Here is a 24079-nt window from a genome sequence, read left to right as displayed (position 1 = left end):
ACTACTAAAAGGCTGATTTAAAAGATAAATAAATATATTTTGACCATTTTTGCAGTTTTGTGACACATTCATTTGTCACAACAGATGTACCTTTTCTCCGAGTGGGACCTCCAACATGGCCAAGATTCAGCTAGCAGAGCCAACAGGGACTTGCTAGATATTGTCAGCATCACATTTCTTAAATAAGAAATCCCAATGAAGCCCTCACAAAAGTTGCTGTGCTGAATCTATATGTGATTTCCCAATCTGACATTAAAGATGTGCAGGTTAAACTTCCGAAAAACCTGACAGCATTTGAATGCATCATTTTAGGGATTACAGAAAAATCATCATGGCTGGACATCTAATAATCCCTGGAATATTTCCAATCAGGTTTACAGTATTTTAACTGAAAAGCCTCCTTTCAAGCAGATTTAGTGCATTTTGTATTTCCAGTACCGTGACTGCTCTGCTAAATTATGTTAACTAGAAAACAGTTGTGAAGATTGTTATGTTACACTCCTCTCAGGCCACAGTGCATATACAAAGCAATACTGCAGAAATAGAGACTTCTCACTGAAACCTATATAACAAAAACCTCAAGGGCCTTTTGCAACAGAGTGCTGGTAGAATACAAATTGATTTGTGTTTGTGTATGCAAGTGTGGAGTGTGTATGTGTGCATAAAACAGAGAGGGGCAATGTAGCAGTGGGAAGGAGGGAAGTACTCACCCCTTCGCTGTTCTGCCCGGTCTTAGCCAGCATCTCCTGCAGGGCCCGCACCGACAGGGACTGCTCCAACACAAAGTTACAAACACACAAGTCTGGAGGAACATTCTGCGGGACGGGAGGAAGAAGGGAAGACAGGAGAGGGAAAGAAACATTATTCGAAGAGGCATTGACAGTGGCGGTGTCTTGAGCAAAAACAGGCTCCTCTCCTAGAGACAACAAACAATGTGCCAGGAGCTTATTCTCCTTGATTCTGTTTCTGCTCTTTTATGTTACCTGTGTAGCCTCGAGCACATGCTGCTGCGCCATAATTCCCAGAGCTCAGATTTTTTGACGTGACATACATAACCTAATAAGTTTTCTAAAATTTGAGACGGAAGAAAGAAGAGCTGGATAGTTTTAGAAGATATGTCAATTTATCAACATGATGCTCGTTGACATTGTGAAAGTGGTCACGCGTAGTAGCCCATCAGTGTAATGGACGGTTACGTGACCTAAATAAAAATTGCAGCGTCAGTCTCACGTAGCTCCAAGCAGAGCCTGTTATGACACAGTGAATAAATGTGCATGTGAACACCTTTTGAACTGACATCAGAAGTGTGGAAAACTTCATTTTGTTACTTATTTAGACGTTTTCTACACTATAGCTCATGTTGGATCTGTCATGTCCCCTTTATTCTGGTGAATGTACTGCTAAACATACACATTCTTATTCATTATGTAGTATTTATCTTTATGCCGCTTAAAGAAATGAAACTAAACTGGTGTAATAACAGGGAGAGGCAGTACTGTACACTGTGTTGCTTTAATTAGACACACATACGCCTGTAAAATTGTACCTACAATCTACTACATATTTCCACAGCAGTAATTGGCTTCTAAATTAATTGCAGGCACTGATCTGAGACCAGCAACAAACTGAAAGGTTTAAACTGCTCAGTGAGGAACGGTGCTCGTAAATAATTCTGATGACTTGCAACTTCTCTGCCATCCTGCTGCTAACGAGTGGCTGGGGGATTATGGGGAGGGCTGTCAAAACGTGTGCAGCCCACGTCCGCGATGACCAATAATTAGTTTGGCTTATTCCTAAGCACACAGTGTTGTTTAGTTCCAGGCTTCAGGTTTGTCCTCCACTCTCAGCAAACTGTTTCTTTCAATGCAATGCTGCTTAAATTATTCAGTAGAGTTCATTCAAACGACAAATGCAAAGCGAGGATACTGAAGGGTAAAAATGGGGCATTTGACATAATGTTAGTAAATGACCGGCCGGGGGACCTGTTCATTACTTGTGTCTGCTTGTCAAAGCATGAATCATTTACCTTGCGATGTGCTAGATGGCACTGTTGATTAACATTACACTGCACACATGTAATCATATCCCTACCCTCATTTCTTTTTTTAAATTCACTTCTTCACTTATATTCGTTTCATAACAATAGCCAGCGTTACATAACATGCCACCCATCTCTCCCAAAACACAGAAGTGATTTAAAGGTGTTGGGCACATGCCCCGACTCAGTAACACACCCGGCTCACCCTTGACCTCAGCAGTGAAGTGAGAAATGTGAGCAGAGGGGAGGGCTACCGGGTGATAATGAGGATGGCGCTGCTCTGTAACTCTACACAGACATGCATGGGAACCTCCAACACCGCGGTGTGTGTGTCCAGTTCTGTGAGCCGCCACCCACAGCCTGCACACGAATGTTGTCTACTCATCATTTAAAATTGCATTTACACCCAGAGGAGATGTTCCAGTGACAAAAACATCCAAGAAACCTCGTAGAAAAAGAGATTTGGAATAGGCTAGCAGCACCGAAATCTAGTTCTCTTTACTTTTGCCTGAAATAAATCTGCAAAATGACACGACACAGCTACACCTGTGGTGTCATACGACCTTCCACAGTGATAACTCTCAACCTGCTGCAGATCTTACACCTTTTATGAATTATTCACCGCTCGCCAATATTCCAATTATCATACTTCTTCCAGGGTTGGGCAGACATACTGAACATTCTTGCTTGTCTGAGAATAGAAGAGACCGTCAACGGTCACAGCGACCTTTACAAAGTCTGCAGGGAGCTTAAGAAAATACAATATTATAAGCTGTGAAAATGAGGAAAGCGATCCTTCAGAAGATTAAATAGCATCTGCAACAATCTAGAGGCTTGCATCATGTGTAAGAGAGTTTTTGTAACTGTTGTAAATCCCATTAACTTCCTCTTGTTCCCTAACAAAAGGCATGTAAGTTAAAATGAGTCCTTTTTAAATGTTAAATAGAAGGATGGGTGAAAGGGAGGGATTTACACGCTTCATTAGAAAGCTGTTCCATTCTTCTTCTTAGCGTCTGTAAAGAGTATTAAAAAAGATCCTACTAACAAGTATCTTCTGAGTAGCCTCCATTGTTGTTAAAAACACTGTAACACTATGAACATGGTGTGTGTTTTAGATAGTCCCACATACACCTTAAAATACTCACTAGTGTGTATTAATCCATGACTGAATATAGTCCCCAAAGAATGAAAAAACACCATTTGTTCCTGTTTGATTAACCATGTTTTGCATTCAGCCTTTTTTATTTAATTTAAACATTAAAGTATATATTCATGATCCTTCTTTCCTATGAAGCCACACACAGTTTTAGTGTTTTAATGGGATTTGTTGACTCGTGGCACCAGCCTTATCATTTAATACAATAAAAACGTCAAACTAAGCAAAGTATTAGATACAAACTGTTACGATAAAAAAAGCAAGAACTAAATAAATCAATGCAGAAATGAGCAAATACATCTGTACGTACTGCACATGTATATCCAGCTGTTTGTTTTTATATACACTTAAATATTACATAAAGTCTAATAAAAAGGTGGTTAAGAACGAGGACTTTAGGAGTTTACCTTACCTCTTATTCAAATGCATGAATGAATGATGTCATGGTAGTAAATATATAAAGCAACATCATATTTAAAAAGCTGCCTCATCTTTACATCTGATCTAATTTACTCGGGCCTCGTTTCTCAGCAGCAGCCAGGCTTCGAAAGAGTCAGTCTGGGAAATGAGGTGTCAACACCTGAGATCCTCCAGCTGATGACAGCCCCTCCCCTCGTGCCACACCACGGCCGCCACCCCTCGACAGTCTTCCACACTTCACACCCAAAGAGACCTGATGCTTCGTCACCGGTACCCAAGGTGAGAGGAGAGAGGTGTTTGTGATGCGGCTGCCTGGGGATCCGCAGGCGTTACCCTCCGAGTGAGTGAACAGAAACAAGTCTTACTGCCCAGCGGCTTAAAATCAGGCGTAACTTGATATGCACGGCTCATAAACATCCCGGCATTGGAGGACTTTTTGTCGGTTGTGATCATGTGATTATCGCTCTGACGCACAGTAAGTGTGAAGCCAACAATAAATCATCTCTTTACATATGTAGGCTGCGTTTTCTATCCCTCGTAGATCAGCATCACTGACAACAACATCGCTGGTGATGGTGTGACTAATGATGCACACAACAATTAAGTTCCTATTAGGAGACATATTCTCCAGAGCAACACGATCTGCTTCATTTAAACATGTCTTTTTTTTTTTTTAAAGACCATACAGTACGTCTCGTCAAAGGGAAGATTAGTGAGACGTGTAACAGAGTAGTGACAGATCTGTGGTGTCGCTACAACGCCACAGGCAGCAAAATGCTCATTTTATTACACTTTTACAACAAGAAACTTCACTCTTCTAAAACAAAAGTGGTGAACAACATCTTCTATACGTCATAGTTGTCGTTGTGACTAAGATACACCAAGTGCATGATCCATAACTGGCTCCATGAACACCATCAGTCGTGTTTTTGGAGTCCTGGCCGGAACTGACAGGTGGGACCTGAACCTGGATGCACCATAGGGCCTTCTTACTCGTTATTTGACATGAAGGACATATTAGAATAAGAGTGGGTGGAGGTGATGGAGAGGATAAACAGATGGGTTTCAAGAACTCACAAGTGCCTCTTTGATTCAACACTATCAGGAAGAGAGACTGCCAAGGAACAGAAATTGGACTGCAGACTGAAACGTTATTTTGTGCATCTGTTAAACTATGCAGGACGAACGAGGAAAGATTTTTAATTGTTCAAGGATCCTAAAGCGTGCTGCAGGAGTGAGTTCTCAAAGTCGATGGGTTTTTTGGTTAAATGCCTGAAATAAGGCCTGTAACACGAGCTTCATTAACATACTTTGTATCTGCTACAGCTGCTCAAAATAAAGCAGTTTGCATCCTCACCTTAGCTTCAGATGTGGATTCCAGATAACACACACGGTTTCCGAGTCCCTCGACAGCCAGGCAGAACTTGCGATGCTCCTTCTGGATGGTGGCCACACACTGGAGCACCACCTCGTCATCCTGCCAGAGGAGAGAGAGAGAGAGAGAGAGAGAGGGGCGTTAAAGCCAAAGAATGTTTTGACAGTGACCTGAACAGCGCGGGACAAGAAGAGAACAATCTATATTGGCTCAGATTCGATGCTTCTCGTGGAAACAAAATACACCTTGAATTGACGCCGAGGTGTGAACCTTTGACTCGTGGAGGTCACTGCTGCTCGTGAAGCTTTCAGATAAAAACAGGCATCAAAGAAACAGAAGGATTGTGTTATGTGGTGGAGGCTGATCCATCACAACAACAATAAAAACTGACTGTAGATACAAGAATATGGTTAGCGTTCTTATTGCAACATAAAAAATTAATTTGTCCATATGCATGTCAGTAAAATAAGACGAAGTTACCGCATGCAATAACTTATGAAATAACCATTTCAGCAGCAGAAAAGACAAGAACATAAACTATATTAATCAATAACAGCAACAGCAACGCAGCGTTGAGGAATATCATTTCTAAACCTGTTACTCAGCCTTTGTTATCTCCGTGGGAGAGACGAAACCCTCCATTCAAATCAGCCAATAAATGAACATCTGTATCTGTCGGGGTCGAGAGGGTCTGGCTCTATTTGGCAACATAGATATTGATTTATTTGTGTACTATATGTGTGTACTGTGTGTGTGTGTGTGTGTGCACGTCTCCTGCCAGCTCACGTCCCACACTAATCTGAGCTGATGGTTGCCATGGTTCTGGCTCCCACCTCCTTCACAGCAGTATTAATTTAATAGATTCAGATACTGGCTGCAGAGCACCCACAGACGGCTGCAGAGCACCCACAGACGGCTGCAGAGCACCCACAGACGGCTGCAGAGCACCCACAGACGGCTGCAGAGCACCCACAGACGGCTGCAGAGCACCCACAGACGGCTGCAGAGCACCCACAGACGCAGGAGGCGAGATAACAGACCCTGATAATATATATATATATTTTTTTAAATGCCACTCTGGACCTAAAACTATAATATTTAGTGCGATAGGGAAGTAAAAGTCCCCCTGCATGGACTGAAAATGTGGTGTGAAGAAAATAATCTAAGAGATTTTTATAGCGCATTATAAAGCCTTCACTACCGTCTCCTGTACGGAAACAATTAATGAGAAAAGTGTAATTTCACACTGCGGTACAGATGGAAATTAAAATGGAAACACAAAGAGAAACGTGAGTCAAATCCAGAACAACTTTCTGGGGTTTCAGCAGATGTAGAAGTTCAAACAGACTTTGCAGGAGACCTAAAGTCAATCTCTTAGTTTCATATTCAGTGTGAGATGTTCACATTGTGTGTTGCTGTTGCATCACAAATGAGATCCTGAGTTTCTGGTTTATATATATATGTGGGAGGTGTTTGCAATCACAAAAGGTGGACTGGACTGTCTTCTCCCTGAACAATGACACACTTTGAATTCATTAAACAAAGAAGTATGAAGCTCTTCTTGTGATATCTTACACTACAAGTTGAAGGCTAGAACTATTTTTTTTACTTTTAACATATCGTACCCTCACCCTACACTCTGTACGGATGAATTCTTATAATATTCCACAGAAACGATGAAACAAACAGATAAATTAATTGTGGTCAAAGCGGCATTTTGTGATTTATACTGTACAGCAGGTCGATAGTGCCAAGTATTGACCAACAGCCTTATTAAGAGATATCCTTTGGTCAGTTTGTGGTGCGAGGCAATAACGATCCTCAAGCTCTTTTAATGGACAAAGTGAAGCTACAGTAAGAGTTAAATGTCACGTTGAAGTGAATGAGGGCCGAGTTTATACAGCAGTCCAAAGCAGCAGCGTTTTAAATACCAGGATCCACATTTGGGCTTCATGGAGGTAATTACTGATAGCATCAATGTTGGCACAGAGACACTGCTGCAGCTTTCCCGGTAGTGGTGTGATCGAGGAAACACAGCTTGTTGTTCCAGGCTACAGATAGGGACACTCAATATGGCCACGGGATAACCGGAGGCTTGTCACCTCTTTAAAATCGAGTAAATACAACTCTTTCTTTTCAGATGTTTGGAATTGCGGTGATGAAAGAAACCAGCAGGGCCTGGCAGCGTCAGTGCCGTGCTATATCTGCGGGTGCATGTCTTTATTTAGGCCTATGAAACTGCTGTTTGGGTCCGATTACTGAGATGTAGTCAGTTACTGAATACAAATGACATGGCAATTTTTGTCATTAGTAACGCAATCCATTGGATTACAAAAAAAAAAGTAATCTAATCTGAAAACTTTTGGATGACTTTAAAATCTAAACTACAAAAAACTAAAACTACAAAAATGGCCGCAGTTACACAATATTTCTCTTTAAACATCAAAAACTTTTTCAATGCAAATAAAATGCATTTAGCATACAAATCAAATTCCACAAACAGTTCATCTTCCATTTTCAATATAACTAAAAACGCCATAAATCATCATTAAAAAACAAAAATGAGTTTAGCTACCATTAACAAAAAATGGCAACCAATAAGGAATACATCACTTAGATTTAGGCCTACAGTTGAACATATTTGCCATTTAGAGTCGATCAAATTTAATTATTAAGTTATCATGAAAATATCATTCTGAGATTTTAAAATTGGCATATTTTAAATCTTTGACAATGTAATTATGTAATTTAACCTTTTTTTAAATGTAATCTGGTGGATTATAGTTACTTATTTTTTGTAATCTGATTACATAATTAAATGTAATCCATTATTACTGCAAACAGAGGATTTTAAGTGAGAAATTGTTATAAATTAAACTAATTTAATTAAATATTTATTGTCAGGAAAATCCTCTAAAAAGCAGCAATTAGATCCAACATGAGATGTGAACGCACCATAAACGCTACTCTGAGAGCCGGGCAGCGAAACGTATTCATCAATACGTGTCGCCTCTTTGATAGTGCAGCTTCAGAACCAGAAGTGGTCAGAGTTGCACTGGGATTAAAAAGCCACATAAACTGGACGCCATCCAGTCATCTGAGCAGAATGGATGATAATGCCAACATCGCTCTAAATAAATAAACCCAGCAGAGACACTGTTTATGTGAAGGTTTAATGCCGAGAGTGGATACATAGTGACGTTGTCTCATAAAAATCCAATCGCTATGATCAAATCTCAACAACTAATGAAATAGCCATGACTAACCACAGCCAAGACACTTTCTTAAGACACTTTCTGTCTCTCTCTGCACCCCTGACTTGATCTCAAGCCAGAGAATCTGAAGCAAAGTGATCTCGCAGCAGCCCATGACCATCTGCTAGACAGCTAAAGAGCAGCATCAGTACTATGTATAGGGCCCTGGCCTGCAGCAGGAGGAGGTTGGGTGGCTGCGTTACCCAGCTTCCAAGTGGAGAGCGGGAACTTGACCCTGCGCTCTCCCAACCCGACCCCCATCTGTCCTCACTGCCCCTCGATATACCTCTGGATCCTGCAGGTCCGACACTTTTCAGTCAAACAACAGAGTGTCACTCTGGGTAAAAGCTGAATGATTGAATGACCACTGGCACCGTCGACGTGTCTTCAACGGACCCTCAACGTTTCCCACTCCTCTCTTGCTTTCTTTTCTTCTTCTTCGACTTCGTCCCTTAACAGACAGCGACAGGTGTGTGTGTGTGTGTGTGTGTGTGCGGCCCGATGCATCCACCAGCGGAAACCCGAGAGCTACAGATGCTCCGGGGTGCCAAATAAACTCCCACAACTCACCCGCTGCTCCCACCAATGTGAACTTGAGAAAAGGTGAATCTGTTCAATCCCTCAGCGCTGCTATTTTGACACACATGCTTTGCACATGCTCAGTGGAGGTCAACAGGCAGACTTTATGAGAAGGGGGAAAAAAGCAGACTGGGGGGAGGGGGGGCGGTTAAAACTGAAGGGAATTAGGTAAATAACAGCACGTTTCGCCTCCTTGTTCACACGGTCGCGGTGTGTAGTCTGTCTGAATTGCTCTGACAGCTCGGGTGTCATGTTTCCCATAAATGTCAGGCAGGGTGCTAAGTGCAGGTTTAGCTTCGTGTTTTTAGTGAAGCTTAGCTCACAACACGGAGAGCAAAGTAGATACAGTGTAGATGTGTGAGAACTACAACCTGATAGGCCAGATAAAAGGCTGACGTTGGTGTCTGTATTAAAGTGAGATTCAAATGTTAGTTTCTGATATGAAACATGTAACATGTGAACTGAACAACATCTAGCACAGATCTCTGCACCCTTGAATTGTGTTAAATGTGTAAAACCGTCTAGAGCTGTTGGAAAAAGGAGAAAAAGTGAGTGTGAAAAAATGATTAAAAGGCAGCGGAGAGGCAAAGTGCAGGGAAAAATAGGACTTGAAGATGTAAACAAGAAGCAGAGAGAGACACACACACACACACACACACACACACACACACACACAGCTGAGATTTAGCTTTTTAACAATTTAACACCACTGTCATATTTTCTACAGCCAAAGATCGACAGTATTTCTGTTCATGGGAAGCGATACTGTAGTCTGTCTGATACAAGCTGGGGCAAGACAGTCGGCTGCACTGGTTGCACCTGCAGCGACTTCACACATCCCAAAACAGAAACAGGGAAACAACAGATCTCTATTTATAGGCTGGGTACATGTGGTGATGATGACTGGCTCCATAATTAAGATTAGCTCGATAGCTAACAAGACAGTGCATCATTCGGGTCTACCAAGTCGTTTGACTGCTGATGATAGTAGCACGTATCTTCTAAGTCTTTGTAAATGTCCTAAATACAATTTGTTCTAGTTAGTCTGTCAAGAAATAGCAGGGTTGAGTAAATGGAGATGAAATGTTATGAGCATTTATATGAAGTGTACTAAAAAAGGCATTAAAAACAAAAGACTACATGTCAGCATTCAGTGATCAAGATCAGTGTCGGTGGACAAAAACATTGTCATGGTCATTGAATACATGCAGGAACTTTACCGTCACGCAAACATTCAAAATGCTCCGTGTTTCACGATTATACTTTCCAAGCAAGCCATTAATTTGGACTCGAATATGTGCGTCTTTTGAGAAAGAGACCGAGAAATAAAGATGCAAGAGAAGCAGATACAAAACGATCCACTGGGCTTCGTTTCCAGACATTTTCTACACGACTCCGACTGCTTTCCATCATAACTGATTCATGAGATGTTTAAATTAATGAGATTTAGTCTTTTAACCAAACAAGTACTGACAGAATTAAGTCAACGTGGAGCTACAGTGTGTGTACTGCCTCAGGAGGAAATGTCAGGATTTCAACCCGCCTGTGTGAATTATCAATATATTAATAAACAGCTTTACAGAGCACTCGTGCACTTTGGTACAGATAACCCTCGCTGCTCCCACAAGGTGAGACGGTGCCTGACCTTAGCCCACTTTGATTTAGCCCCAGCTTTCATTTTCAAGACAGACAGATACTTTACCAGATAGATTAAGTAAGATTTGATAAGATGTCATTTAAGACAAATGTCCTCTCTGCACTGTTTTGATAGTTGGTTCTAGGACAGATTTGTAAAACCATTGAGTAAACTGTGCCACACGTTGACCATACTCACCAAAATCTACACCGTAACATGTTTTCTAAAGCGTTCGTATTCGTTGCATTCACATCATGTTATATGTGGCAAAGTTATTTTTGTCCTTTTTCATCTATAATTATTGCCATAAAAAAGGATTTCAAAACATATCTTGACATCACACCTTCACACCGCCTCAGACAATCTTCAAAGAGTAGAACTCTTTCTCATCTCTGGATTTACACACACAGATTTGTCATTGAAGATGCGTTAAATATCATGCCCTCACACATCATGTGCAGGTGTCTGAGACGACATCATGGGTGAGAATGAATTATGCGCAGCACATTTGAGCTCCATTGAGGAAAATAAGTAAATAAAATGACGCAGTCAAGCACGTTTTGCCCCGCGGCAACTGCCACGGGTCACAAACTCCAAGATTTATATGGTGTTCTTATAACAAATTGGATTTTCTTGGCTTAGTTTGTATGCATATTGCTTTGGATAAGCTTCAAATAATAGAGCTCCCCCACGCGTGCAAAGAATGAGGGGGGGGGGGGGGCTGAGAAGTGCTGAGAAATGGAGTCCTCCGGTCACCGACGACGCCGAAGCCTCTCTAAAGTCCATCATCCTGCCGGATGAGAGAGAGCGGACGCAGGCAAGACGCAGTGAGGTGTGAAGCGCTAGAGAGGATTGTGTGTGTGTGTGTGTGTGTGTGTGTGTGTGTGTGTGTGTGTGTGTGTGTGTGTGTGTGTGTGTGTGTGTGTGTGTGTGTGTGTGTGTGTGTGTGTGTGTGTGTGTGTGTGGCTGTGAGGTGAAGTGCAGAGATCAGGTGAAGTAAAAAAAACTTCACCTGAAGCCAACTTAATCCCTCTAAGCTCTCAGCTCATGACCCAGGCTGTTTTTACCCTCCATCCTGTCATTTCTGCGATGCAAACTTTAGATGATTTGAGCTCTCACGCCACAAACGCCTCAGAAGGACGGCGACGTGATAAGTCGTGCACTTTTTCTTCGGAATAGACTTCACAGTGGTCAGACTTTCCATTCCTGAGACAGATCGAATGTCTGTGGGTCAATAAGAGGACACGACACAAGACAAATTCAATGAGCATTTAAGTGTTTTGCAATACATCAGCGGGAGTCTGTGACAAGGTAAACCTCCCTCCCTACGACGGCTGGAAATGGTTTCCAGATCCATCAAGCAACTAGATGTCATTTTCCAGACTGCAGCTGTCATGGCTGGATGCACACAGCAAATAGAAAATGGTGTTGGGGGTCTTACTGAGAAACTAAAGATGAGTGAAATATTGGAGAAATGACAAACAGAATCATGCTTTCCCCAAAGTGAAACATCCTTAAGTCCTGTCTTGTCAAAAGATAAATGAAATGGGATCAGTAATTCAAACATAGCATCATTTATTAGCGCCAATGAAATTGGGTTTTGAAGCGATTGAGAGCTTGCCCTTGAGCAAGGCACTTGGCACCAAACAGCATGAGCCTAATCTGTCAACAACTGTCATTGGGGTACAGGCTACATGTTGAGATATCCAGTATTTTACACTGGAATTATAATTCCTTTGTTTGAGCATTTTAGATGCTAAAGAGACATATCTCCCTCAGGAGTTGGTAGAGACCAAACACAGAGAGTGACAACACTCGTAAAGGTGGAAACAAACGACACAACGACTCCAATTGAAAGATAATGTTGCTCCCGCCCACTTCAAACTAGCAAAAAGATCTCAAAGAAAAACTGAAGTTTCTCATGTAAAAACAGCAAAGACTTCAAACGAGTTCATGGAGGATCCAGTTACACACAGCGAGAGGCTGACTGAGAAAACACATTTTCAGGGGCCTTTAAGATGGATTTAAAAAGTCTACAAACAACGCTCACTGGTTTTAAGAAGAACACCACAGAGCCGACGACAAACGTAACCATGTAAGTGTTATATGGAAATAAACCGAGTGACCGAAGGGACAATCAAGCACCAATCACGTCAGTCCTCTGCTGATTAATGAAGTTAATTATTTGGGGTTGAGAGTCCACTTACGCTGCTGCTGCTCTTACTGCTAACTCACCACAACAACACACGGCTCTATCCTTCCTGCTGAAACTGAAACATCAATGTTAAATTAAGATACATTAGTTTGTATTTTGGGTTATTTTTTGGTAACTTGTATCCTTAACATTACAGGCCAATAGATTATTTCCCAATTACTTAGTTTCAACATATACTGATGGTATTTTAGGAATGAACAAACACATAAGACTAAAGCTGAGGCCGCACACTGGCCGACATGACTAAGCGCCTTCTCTCAGCACTCGAGTTAAAAGGTTAACGACATAGATTAATGCAAAGATAAAACGGCCTTCTTTCTGGAAAAGAAAAGATTTATTTCATTGCATGTTAAACACAATGAAAGATGGTTTGGCAGCAATCCACTCCACTCAGCAGCATATATAAATATAAAAGAGGTGACACGGCCATGTTGATTTCTTTAATGCAAGAAGGCACTCATCTGGCATTATGATCAATTAGTTTGTTATTTACCTAAACAGGGCCCCGGGCAAACCCCTGGCATCTTATTTGCACATTAAAAGCATGAAGGCTAGTTAGTGATGTAATGTCCTGCCACCTTTACGTCAAGGTTGTTTGAGTATTGGGGATTGCAGGTTGTTGTCCTTCAGCGCTGACAACAGGAGAGAGAACACGCTGTTGCTTTGCCATCGCAGCCTGCTCAATCAATACCGAGGAAATACTTCCCATTCAATTTAAATCAATCTGAGGGAGGTTCACCTGAGGGAGGTTCACCTGAGGGAGGTTCACCTGTGGGAGGTTCACCTGAGGGAGGTTCACCTGTGGGAGGTTCACCTGAGGGAGGTTCACCTGAGGGAGGTTCACCTGAGGAAGGTTCACCTTAGGGAGGTTCACCTGAGGGAGGTTCACCTGTGGGAGGTTCACCTGTGGGAGGTTCACCTGAGGGAGGTTCACCTGAGGGAAGGGAGGTGGGACGACGCTGCCTCTCTCTCTTTCCAACTTTTATTGAAGAGGCAAACTTTGCAAGGTATTAACCCGTAAATACAGTAAATGCTGCATACGGGGATGACTCGATGACTCGGAGGAGGTATAGATTATTTTGCACAAAGAAATTAGTAGTCCATAGTGCGTCTTATTTTCCATTATTCCAGGTTGTGTCAGTACAGTTGAGCTATCTGGGCTCAATTTCCAACAAACATTACATTTATTATCCAACAGTATAACTTTCTCCTTAGACTTTTTGTAACAAATCATACTGAACTTTCTTTTCTGTTAAATCGAATTAATTCTCATGTTAAATTAACAAAAGCTCCATGGCAGCTACTGAATGGATTGTTTTGTTAGCAGCTGATTCAAATGGTAATAATTGACTTTAAAGTTGAAGTTTTGACGAGAAATCCTTAAGTGCTCTATAACATCTACAATTCTATTACAACTCTGTCCTGCTGATGGAAGTCATGTGACATGAACAAATGTGCAAGAACATTGTGTTACGAAATTGACCTTTAAGTTAGAAACAAAATGTTCCTAACATAGTAAACATCACTAAGTTAAGGATGTGTCTAGATGTTAACCCTTGATGTGCGAAAGTATCACGAGATGGTTAAGGTTTTGGAGAGTTTTCGCAAAGTTTAGCAAATCGAGGGTTAAAATCTAAACAAGACACAAAAATAAAAATAAATCATGAAAACATGTTAAAACCTTTTTTTTTTAAGTATAAGAATGGATACAAACTGTTTTCATTATCAACTCAAATGCTATAGACAGAATTGTCCAAAAGTATAAATTATCATACCATTAAGCTCCTTTTGTTTTATATATATAATTAATAATATATATAATATTATAAATATAATATAATATATATATATATAATATATATATATATATATATATATATATATATATATATATATATATATATATATATATATATATATATATTCTAATATATATATATATATATATATTATATTATATTTATATATATTATATATATTTCTGTGCATTTTGAGTTAACCACTTTCAACTCAGTGTCATATTTCAGACGATCAACTCACATCTGCAGAAAGAAATTTAAATTAAACTTAAATTCTTAAAGTAAAAAAATCATATTGCTATATATTAACTTATTTTGGAAAACCTTTGTTCGCTGTCGGACACTAAAGTTTGTATCCATCTCCCGCTCTTTATTTTCACTGACTCATCAACTCTTCAACCAATTACAATCCGAGAAGCTCAACATATCCTGCCATCATCACAACATCCATCCCAACGTGAGCGTACACTCTTCATCCCTTCGTTTAAGATCCAAAATTTAAACCATTTTAACACCAATTCTTAACCATTCAGCCACAGGTCACAGTTCAATCCCCCCAACATGTGACTCCAATCTTCTCTGGCCATCTACATGCATTATACAATTATTGGACTTACTGCATGTGTTTAACAACTAAACCGTCACTTAAACCTTAATAACAAATGATCACATAGATAAATAATCTGCTAAATTGCACCACATTCAGTACTTTAATACATTTAGTGCAACACTTGCTGTGTCCCCCATGTAAAGCTTGCTGACACTGTCCATCACTTGGACATATTAAGCCTGAGAAAATGCTGTATATTAGCGTGTGGTTGGCTTTTAAATGCTACTTTATCCCTATAAACATGGTGTTAAAGACTTGCTGGTGTTGTGCTGCCCCTGACTCAAGCTCTTCCCTTAGTGTGGTTTAGTGCCAGGGAAGCAGAGCTGTATGTGCTGTGGAAGCATCATCTTTAAAAAGGCTAAATTTAAACCCCCAGAGTCGTCGCCTTGGTATGCAGAAGGCTTCCAGAACAACATAAACTCCAAATAAGCCCCGAGGAGCTACTGGTGGACAGCAAGCCTCGATCACTTGGTTTTAAAATAAAGGTGTAACAGCAGCTCACCTGCTTCAAATTAACAATGAAGTTAAAATGAAACCTCATATCTCTCAAAGGTTCAGAGAAAAAGAAAAAGAAGTCTTGAATGACCTCATTGAGTTACTGTAGCTACTGTCAAGCTCTCCATTCTCACACACATGCAGTTTGATGATAACATTGGCGATGTTCTTGCATAAATTCTCAATAATTTATAGACACAATAAGGTCTTTGATTTCAGACATAGGTAAATAAAAGAAGACTTAAAAATATACTTTAAAAAAATAAAAAGGGCTTTTACTCCAAATCAGCAATAATTCAACTCATAGTTTTCCCCCAACAACTGTCTTTTGATGGATGCTCAGCGCACAAGTTCAATCTATGAGCTACATTTAATGAGTATCTTAGCAACATAACAATGAAGTGTACAATATCCGAATCGCAGGAGGAAATATGTGATTACAAATCAAATCAAAAAAGGTTTTGTTACAGATCCTCACAAAAATAATAATTAAAAATAATAATAATAATAATAATAATAATAATAATCACAGCATGATCATTTTGATACAATTTAAATGAAAATGAGAATAATGCAAAAGAGATCATTCCCTCCAATATTGTGGATTAAATCCTAATTGCAATATCTGGTAAAATAAACCCAATTAGACATTTATCTCCAATTGTACCAAATACTTTGTGATTGACCTCAATGAGTGCTCCATCTATTCCAGGTGTTTTCACTGTAACACATTACAGCTGTAAAAAATGATTTTATTTGTAACCTACCTTTAACCCTCGGTTACTAAGAGACTGATACAAATATAAATAATTATTAGTTTTATTAATAATTCATTAATAATTAAGTAACTCATTAGTAACTTAAATATTCACAATAGATAAAAGAAGATATATGGATTTAGAACAAGATTCATGATAGCACTCAAACTAGTGTGATTAGTTAAATCACCTGTCCATCTAAAATGCTGATTAAAAACAAGCCAATCCAAGTGTAGCCCCGCCCCCGGGTCTGCGTCAGGCGGGAAGTGACAGTGCAGTTATTTCTCTTGGGCAACAGACTTAGCAGAAGTAACTACGTGTAAATTATTTGGGAAAAATAATTGATGTGATTTCCTTTGCCACAAGTTTCCAAGAGAATCACATCTTAAAAGACACCCTTGGTGAGTTTTGTCAGAAAATTAGATTTAAATGTTTGTTTTAATGAAAAGATTGATGCTATAGATCGTGTGCATGTGACGTCACGCTTACGTCCCAACCCGTAAATCAGCCATGTTGGATGGTATACACAACCAAGACTGCGCCCGTTCACGTGGGAGTTGCTGCAACGCTTCGTAATTTTCTTTGTATTTAAACGTCTAAGATCGAAAGAAAATGCCAACCGTGTGCGCAGTGTATAATAGTGGTCATAACGCCACTCGTGACCCAGAGAAACGGTTCTTTAGATTTCCTACAATCATCAAAAACAACGATCCACAAAAGAGGGATGGATTACTGTCTACCGAACGCCGTACGCTGGTTTAGCAACATAACTCGTGAGGATTTAACAGAAGAAAAAGCACAATTCACCCGTGTGTGTGGCGTCCACTTTATATCCTGGTAAGAGCTCATGCTAAAGCTATGTTTTCAATCTTTACGTTAAACATTTGTGCTTATGATATACCCGAACGCCTGTAAGACCTTACTTCTCGTCACATCGCTGACTGGTAAATAAGGCACTTCTTTAATGTGATAGGCAGCCATTTGCTCTTTTCTTCTGTGTATGTTTTTGTTTTGCGTATTCTTGAGACTACTTCACTTGCGAAAAGCAAAGCACCAATGTGAGAATATGCTTTGCTTACTCCAGCCATACAATCACAGTGTGCGAGGATAACATCGCCGCTCTTCTCACTCACAAACCACGGCTTGAGCGGTGTATCTCCAGCTCTTTGAGAGTGATTTACACGGGCATGGACGAGCACCCTGTCATCTTTCACTGGTTTGGTAAGAAGACTACCAACCCAGCCAGAAACAAAGACATTATAAGCATCTAAGCGCTTGTATGCCTTCATTTGTGCGTTGGTTGCCCACGACGTTTGTAGCACAAGGTAGTTCCCAATATCCGGATATTCAATCGGCGGTAACGAATCTAAATCCTCAATATAATCCGACGGCTTTAGCGTGTTCGGGTCACGGCCGCACATTTGGACTTTTTCCTCTGAATCTTGCCTTTTCAGAGGACTCCAGAGAGTCAACATACTTTGAAGAAGTCAGAGTTGTATTGCTGTTGTTGTTCGCTTTAGACGCCATTGTTGATTTATATATCATCCAACATGGCGTCGCACGCATACGTCACACAGTTTTGTCACGTGTTTGCACACTATCTATATTAGCCGCGGCTAACCATTGCTAACGCGTTAGCATAGTTTTGTGCCGCCTGTTGGGGCATATTGAAGTGCCGCTGACCACAGCTAAGTTTGTTCTTTTATTTATTGTTTTATAAAAGTAAAGCTAACTGTAGCTGGACATGTGTGAAATAAGATGAAGAGATGTATTAATTGACATTTAATTGCCTTGATGTGTGGATTGATATGACTCTTGGCCTTTGTTGTCAAGGTCGGGTCTTTTTCAACGCGGCCCCTCGTCCTTGCTGTGGTGCTGGTCTGACGAGCCACCCATTGAGCGACCAGAAGAGAGCGCGCGCAAGAAGAGACTTTATTACACCAATCCACGACGGTGGTAGGACAGTTGATTTTGTGTTTTCACAAACTGATGTGACTGAATGTCATTAGTTCTAGATGACAGTGATTATTTGATTGTATGTATACTGAGTTTGATGTTGAAGAGTTCTAATAGTTATAGAAGTATTTTTATGCATTTGTCTTTCATTTTAGGAGTCTGAAATAAGACATTGAGTTTAAAGAAACAAGTCCTTGTTTCTAAAATTAGACCCATAGCTTAACTATCTTAAAATTATTAGACATAAATAATAACACTAAAATATAGGAACACAATATTAATCAAATAAATAGCATAATTCTGTGATTTTTCTAATTGTTTTTCCTAAAGAGAATAAATATTTGTGTTTACATTTAAAAGTACCTGCTGTGATGTTCATAATTTCTGCACAATATTTTCTCCTGAGCGACCCAGATCTTCTCACGCACTGGCCCATAGTTGAAATGTGATTTGTAATGTTAACAGAATTCTGTTTTCAGTACTCTGTACTAGTGTTACATACCCTCTTGACTCCTTATTCACCGAATATGATTGGACGGTCGCTATTCAGAGGAGAGCGGTGAGTTTTAATTAGACTACGTAGAAATTCTACAATTTCCAATTAAACATGACACACCTGGTTACACCTGACAATGTACTCTCGTATCATTTCAGTAAAGAAGCAAGATAGTGAGTGGATGTTTCACACAACACAATCAATAAGTAACAAGACAACAAGTAACACAGATGACTACGCATCATCACATAACGTGTTCTTACACCGCTGCAGTTAGACAGAGAAAATTACTTTTTGAGTCCTGCAAACATTAAAGCCAAAACAATATTGTTTGAAGTGCAAGCCACAGATGAACATGGATAATTTTCTGAAGAAAATCACCAACGCACCAAAGTAAATAGTATTTTGTTATCCTTTGCACGTGTGTACTGTAGTGGGACTTTTTTTTTCCCATTCAAAAATAAAAATCGCTTAATTAACTAATTCCTAGAGAGATGTTCTGCTATTAATTTAAACTGTTGTATCTCCATTATCAGCTTTAGTGCGGGTGTATGAAGTTCCAGAAGGGACTGCAGTCTTCATCTTGCATTAGAGGTGTAACATTTCCCTCAGTTTTCTTCCACAGAGAAGCCCTCATCGCTGCCAGCTTCCCCAATGTTACACATCAACAAGGTGAGGTCGCGTCCGTGCTGACATTTAATCACAATATCTGGACTTCTGTCTCCTCTATCCAATAACAGGAGACTTTGCCATTTATTGCTTATACATATCATCTGACTTGGAAATCTTTACAACAGCTGCAAATTTGACCACATTTTGTTCTGCAACTGTTTTCCTTCCAAATCTGAAATTAAAACAAAATGGTACAAATGCAATCATGCCACTTGTGCCATAATGTTCAACAGATGCATCATTATAATTAGCTCTCTTATTTTAGAGCTTCCTTTGAGGGCACGTTTCTCTCACCACGGAGGTTTGATAACAAGGCTCTGTGGACCTCAGGGGAACCCCCCCTCCCCTCAAACCGCTGTTGCTGTCAAATAACCAGCATGCCATTGTGACAGTTGAATCTGAAAGGCATGGGTCAGCATATCACTAGCCTCACAAATAGTAGGAGCTGTTAAGTGTTACAGGGTCCCGCCTGCCACTTACAACCAGCCGAGCTTTCACAGGGATTAGATGTAGATTAATGATGTTGTGCGTATATCAACATCTCAAAGCCAGGAGAGAGGGCAACACAGTCGTTAGGCTCTCAGCCAGATGGACATCAACCGAAGACCCAACACAAAAAGAACGTCACTTAAAAAAGGACCAAACCAGCATGATTGGGTGTTTCAGTTCATTTAAGGGTCACATTTTATAAATGAAGATTGGTTTTACTCGTCATGATTTACACAGTCTGAAAACTGGAGTATAACTCTTTACGATTACCAAGGCACGGGGGTCTAATGAGAGAAGATAAAGTTGCATTATGGAAAATGTAAGCTCCAGGAAATATAAGTCAGGATATCTTGGCCTCTGCTGCTACTGCTCAAAAGGCCCCAGACTTTATGGAAGTGTTACAGTAAATCACTGGGAGTAGCACTACTTAGGGCTCGGCGATATGGAGAGAAAACATGAAATATCACAATATTTCTTTATCAAAAACTGATTGTTGACAGATCTGGTAAGTTCAGATAATTACATATTTACTATACTGTAATGCAGCCTTTAAAACCAGGGAGACGACTCTTGTGCGTAATTACAATATCCAAAATCTAAGACTATATCCAGCCTCATATCATGATATCGATGTATTGCCCAACTCTACCTCTGTTCCCCCCCCAGGGTATTTCTTCTACAGTTCCAGGCAGCCATTGGTTTCCATTTATTTCTGTACAGCATGAAAATCTATTAACGCACTCTCAAAACTTGCCCATCACAGTTACCCGATGTACTTCATCGTGGTAATGCAGTGCTGACACAACTCAAGCAAGTTCTGAGTGTTTCTACAACAGTGGGGTTTTTCCATATGGTGCAGATATTAATGGAAGACTATGGTTGCCCGAGCAAAATCCAGCAAATTCATACTTCAAAATCACCGCAGAATTGTTTGCAAAGTGTTTACTTGTAATAAAAAACATGCAAAACCGCCAGTATAGTCCTTGGAATACTTAATCTTGATAAATGTGTTATTAAAATGAGCAGAAAACAGATTTTAACCAACAAATAAGGTAAAAACAAACTGCTATGATATAAGAAGAGTTTATTTTATAAATGCATGTGATTGAAAGTGGGGGCCCACATACATGGGGGGTTCCTGGACAAAGTTAAAGGTTGTCAATAACACTAGAAACTGTATAAAGTACAATATATTTAACGATTCAAACCAAAACGGTACAACTCTACAAACCTGTGCAGAGTTCAAATCAACAAAAAGATCAACTAAATGCATAAGTATATGGCATAAGACAAGACCAGCTGAGCGTGTTGCAGGTGTCATGATATCTGAGTCTTATCGCTCTTTATGCAACACCTGGGTCACAAAGATTCATGCGCGACAGATATTTCCACCACACCAACATACAAGCTGTCATATCGTTTACAAGGATAACTGCTGCTGAGCAGAGACAACGTGAGCGATCTGCGTCAAACAACTAAAATAGTAATCAGCAGGAGGTGGCTTGAGCGAGAGCACAACTTATTGAAACTCATCTCCCCCGAGGAGCAGAATACATCCAGAGAAAGTATTTAAAAAATGCTTGTGTACAAGGCGTTCCCGAGGAAAAACAAGAGGGATCGCAAAGCGATGAAGGGTGGGACATTAGAAGGGGGCATGTGTTATGAAATGGCAAAGAGAGTGTGAAGTAATTTTTGCCCTTGCACCAGCAGACAGGATGTTCTCCCTCATCAAGAGTCCTGTCGACAGGTGCGCCGTGGGACGCAGTGAGCAACCTGCGGCAACCCCCCCCCCCCCCCCATAAAAAAACCCAATAAAATAAAAAATCATCATTCATGCAAAAGCAAAGTCAACATTAACCACTGACTATACCTTTCCTTTCCAAAACTTCCACAATAATCCAACTTGGATCGGCAATTTTACTTAATTGTCTGCCGCAGGCGTTAATTGGCGAAAGGAAACTGAAGTGCACGCTATGAAACGGTTTAGCACGCACCCGTGAAATTATGTTTACTTACAGTTCTCAAGAACTGGATCTCGTCTTCCCCTTCTCCGCCCTCAGCCATAGCTGTAAAGGAGCCTGCTCAGACTCTGGAAGCCACCACTGACTGCCGGCAGAAACGCGATGCTGTGCCTCTCAAGACGATATTAGCATACAGCTCATCCACAGCCATATAGGGCAGCCCGGCGGAGCCCCCCCCCCCCCTCCTCCTCCCTCCTCTCTTCCTCCCCCTCCCTGCGCCCCGACACCGGCAGGGGCAACAGAGGACGAACCCCCCTGGTGATGATGCTGCTGCTGCTGATGCTCACGAGCTTAAATACTTTTCACATGTTTGAGGTGAAACCCCCTTTTTGCAGAATTGAAGCAGCAGTTTCAGTGTGTGACAATGACGCATGGTGGTCAGATGAGTGGCAGCAGTGGGGCTGAATGTAAAGTTATGACTGGCTCCGTCTCAGCACACCCTCCCTCACCCAAACACACACCTGACACTTCACACTTGTGGCAAAAATCTGCACACATGTAATTTTAGTTTACAGTAATAGATTGTCATCTGTTTTTAATCTTGGGAGGGAAAACAACTTTCTAGTGTGTTGCTTATTAAGCATAGGTTACTTACTGGCGTGCTTAATTGCATATTTCCGTACTTATATTTATGCACATGCTACTTTATCCTCACGTGCTTATTTACTTACTTGCTTTGCTAATTAATTTAAGAGAAAATAGATAATCAGACTGTCTAAGCTTAGACTTGGGTGTTTTTATTGCATTATATAAATCATCAGTTAGGCTGCAGATGTATATGTCATTTGAAATGAGCAGCAAGAACCAGTGTCTCTATTGTTAACCATAAAGCACTGTGTTGCTGAGAAACAGGGACATTTCACCTCCCTGCCCACACTGACTCAATCATTTAACTTGATTTAAATGTTAGATTAAAGGAAAATATGTAAGATATAAAATATATTGTTTGTCATGTACGATGAATTATATGCAGATTTATAACGACAGTTATAATGTCTAATTAAAAACTCACACAGGTCATATAGAGGCCATCTGAAATATTCCACCCACACTAAAATTCTATAATAATAATAATAATCACACAGATGCAGTGCAGATTAAATACAGAGAGTACATCCTAATTATCTAGCTTGATTGTTTCTGGTTGTTCCTGCAGTTTCTATGTTGTCCGTATGTGCGCTTCATATGGTGTCAGTTACTGATCAGGAGACATGAGAAAAAATCTAGATCAGGTTTCCTGCCAAGACATTACTGACCTCTAGTGGTCGTGTAGTGAACTTCTGGTGTAACTACTGCTCTACAAAGTAAAATGCAGAAACTAAAACCAGATATATATATATATATATATTATTGACAATGCATGAAATAAAAGACAACTTTTTGGCCAATCTCATAGATTTTTGCAGTTTTGGGACATTAACTGTACATTAATACAGCTGTGTCCTTTTCATTATAATGTTCCTTTTTGTAACCACAACTGGCGAAATGAAGGAGATTTAAACCATTTCACAGGCTGCAATTGTGACATACTATGAATTATATTTATTGCTGTACTCTTTTTGAGTTGTACCTCAATACGTAATAATCCATTTTCTTGTTCACAACTATTGCTCGGGATGTTGTCATGGTTTCAATAAAGTTAACAGCTGTTTGCTTTCTTTACATTTCTGTAATCCGTCAAAGACAGCTGGCCAGTCAGTCAGATTAGCCTGGTGTCACTGACCAGTGTGCAGCTCAGCATGGTGCCCAGCTGACCTACATAGAGTCCACGGTCAGTAGGTGGCAGGAGGGCAGATGTGTCAGGTTAATACAGAGATTACAGCCCACACAGCCTTTGGCCTCAATTTACAAGGAGCAATCATTTATCCCGTTTATCTCAGACGGTGGTTGGTGAGTATTTACTCAAGTACTGCACTGAAGTACAATTTTGAAGTACTTGAGCATTTCCATTTTCATACTACTTTATAATTGCTTTATAATTCACAGCAATTCAGTGGGATGTGTTGTATTTTTAACAGGTATAGTTAATATGCCCGTCAAGACGTTACATATAAAAATGCTGCCTACACAGTAATCGATCAGAATAATAAGTCAATATTATAATATATAT

General features: G+C 40.2%; 1 protein-coding gene across 1 annotated transcript in view; it reads right to left on the bottom strand.

The window, feature by feature from the left end:
* ryr3 (ryanodine receptor 3) overlaps nt 1-22068 on the bottom strand; it is a 109788-nt gene extending 87720 nt beyond the window's left edge. Inside the window, exons 1-3 of the mRNA XM_029425968.1 lie at nt 21965-22068; nt 4972-5091; nt 711-815 (exon numbers count right to left, since the gene is read on the bottom strand). Of these exons, the coding sequence (XP_029281828.1) occupies nt 711-815; nt 4972-5091; nt 21965-22012 (273 nt within the window). The 5' untranslated portion in view covers nt 22013-22068. The remainder of the gene's footprint in view (nt 1-710; nt 816-4971; nt 5092-21964) is intronic.
* Nucleotides 22069-24079: the final 2011 nt, after the last annotated feature.

The sequence above is a fragment of the Cottoperca gobio genome, chromosome 24 (assembly GCF_900634415.1).
Source record: "Cottoperca gobio chromosome 24, fCotGob3.1, whole genome shotgun sequence".
NCBI lineage: Eukaryota > Metazoa > Chordata > Actinopteri > Perciformes > Bovichtidae > Cottoperca > Cottoperca gobio.
Note: the sequence above shows the minus strand (reverse complement) of the source record. Positions and strands in the feature narration are given on the sequence as shown.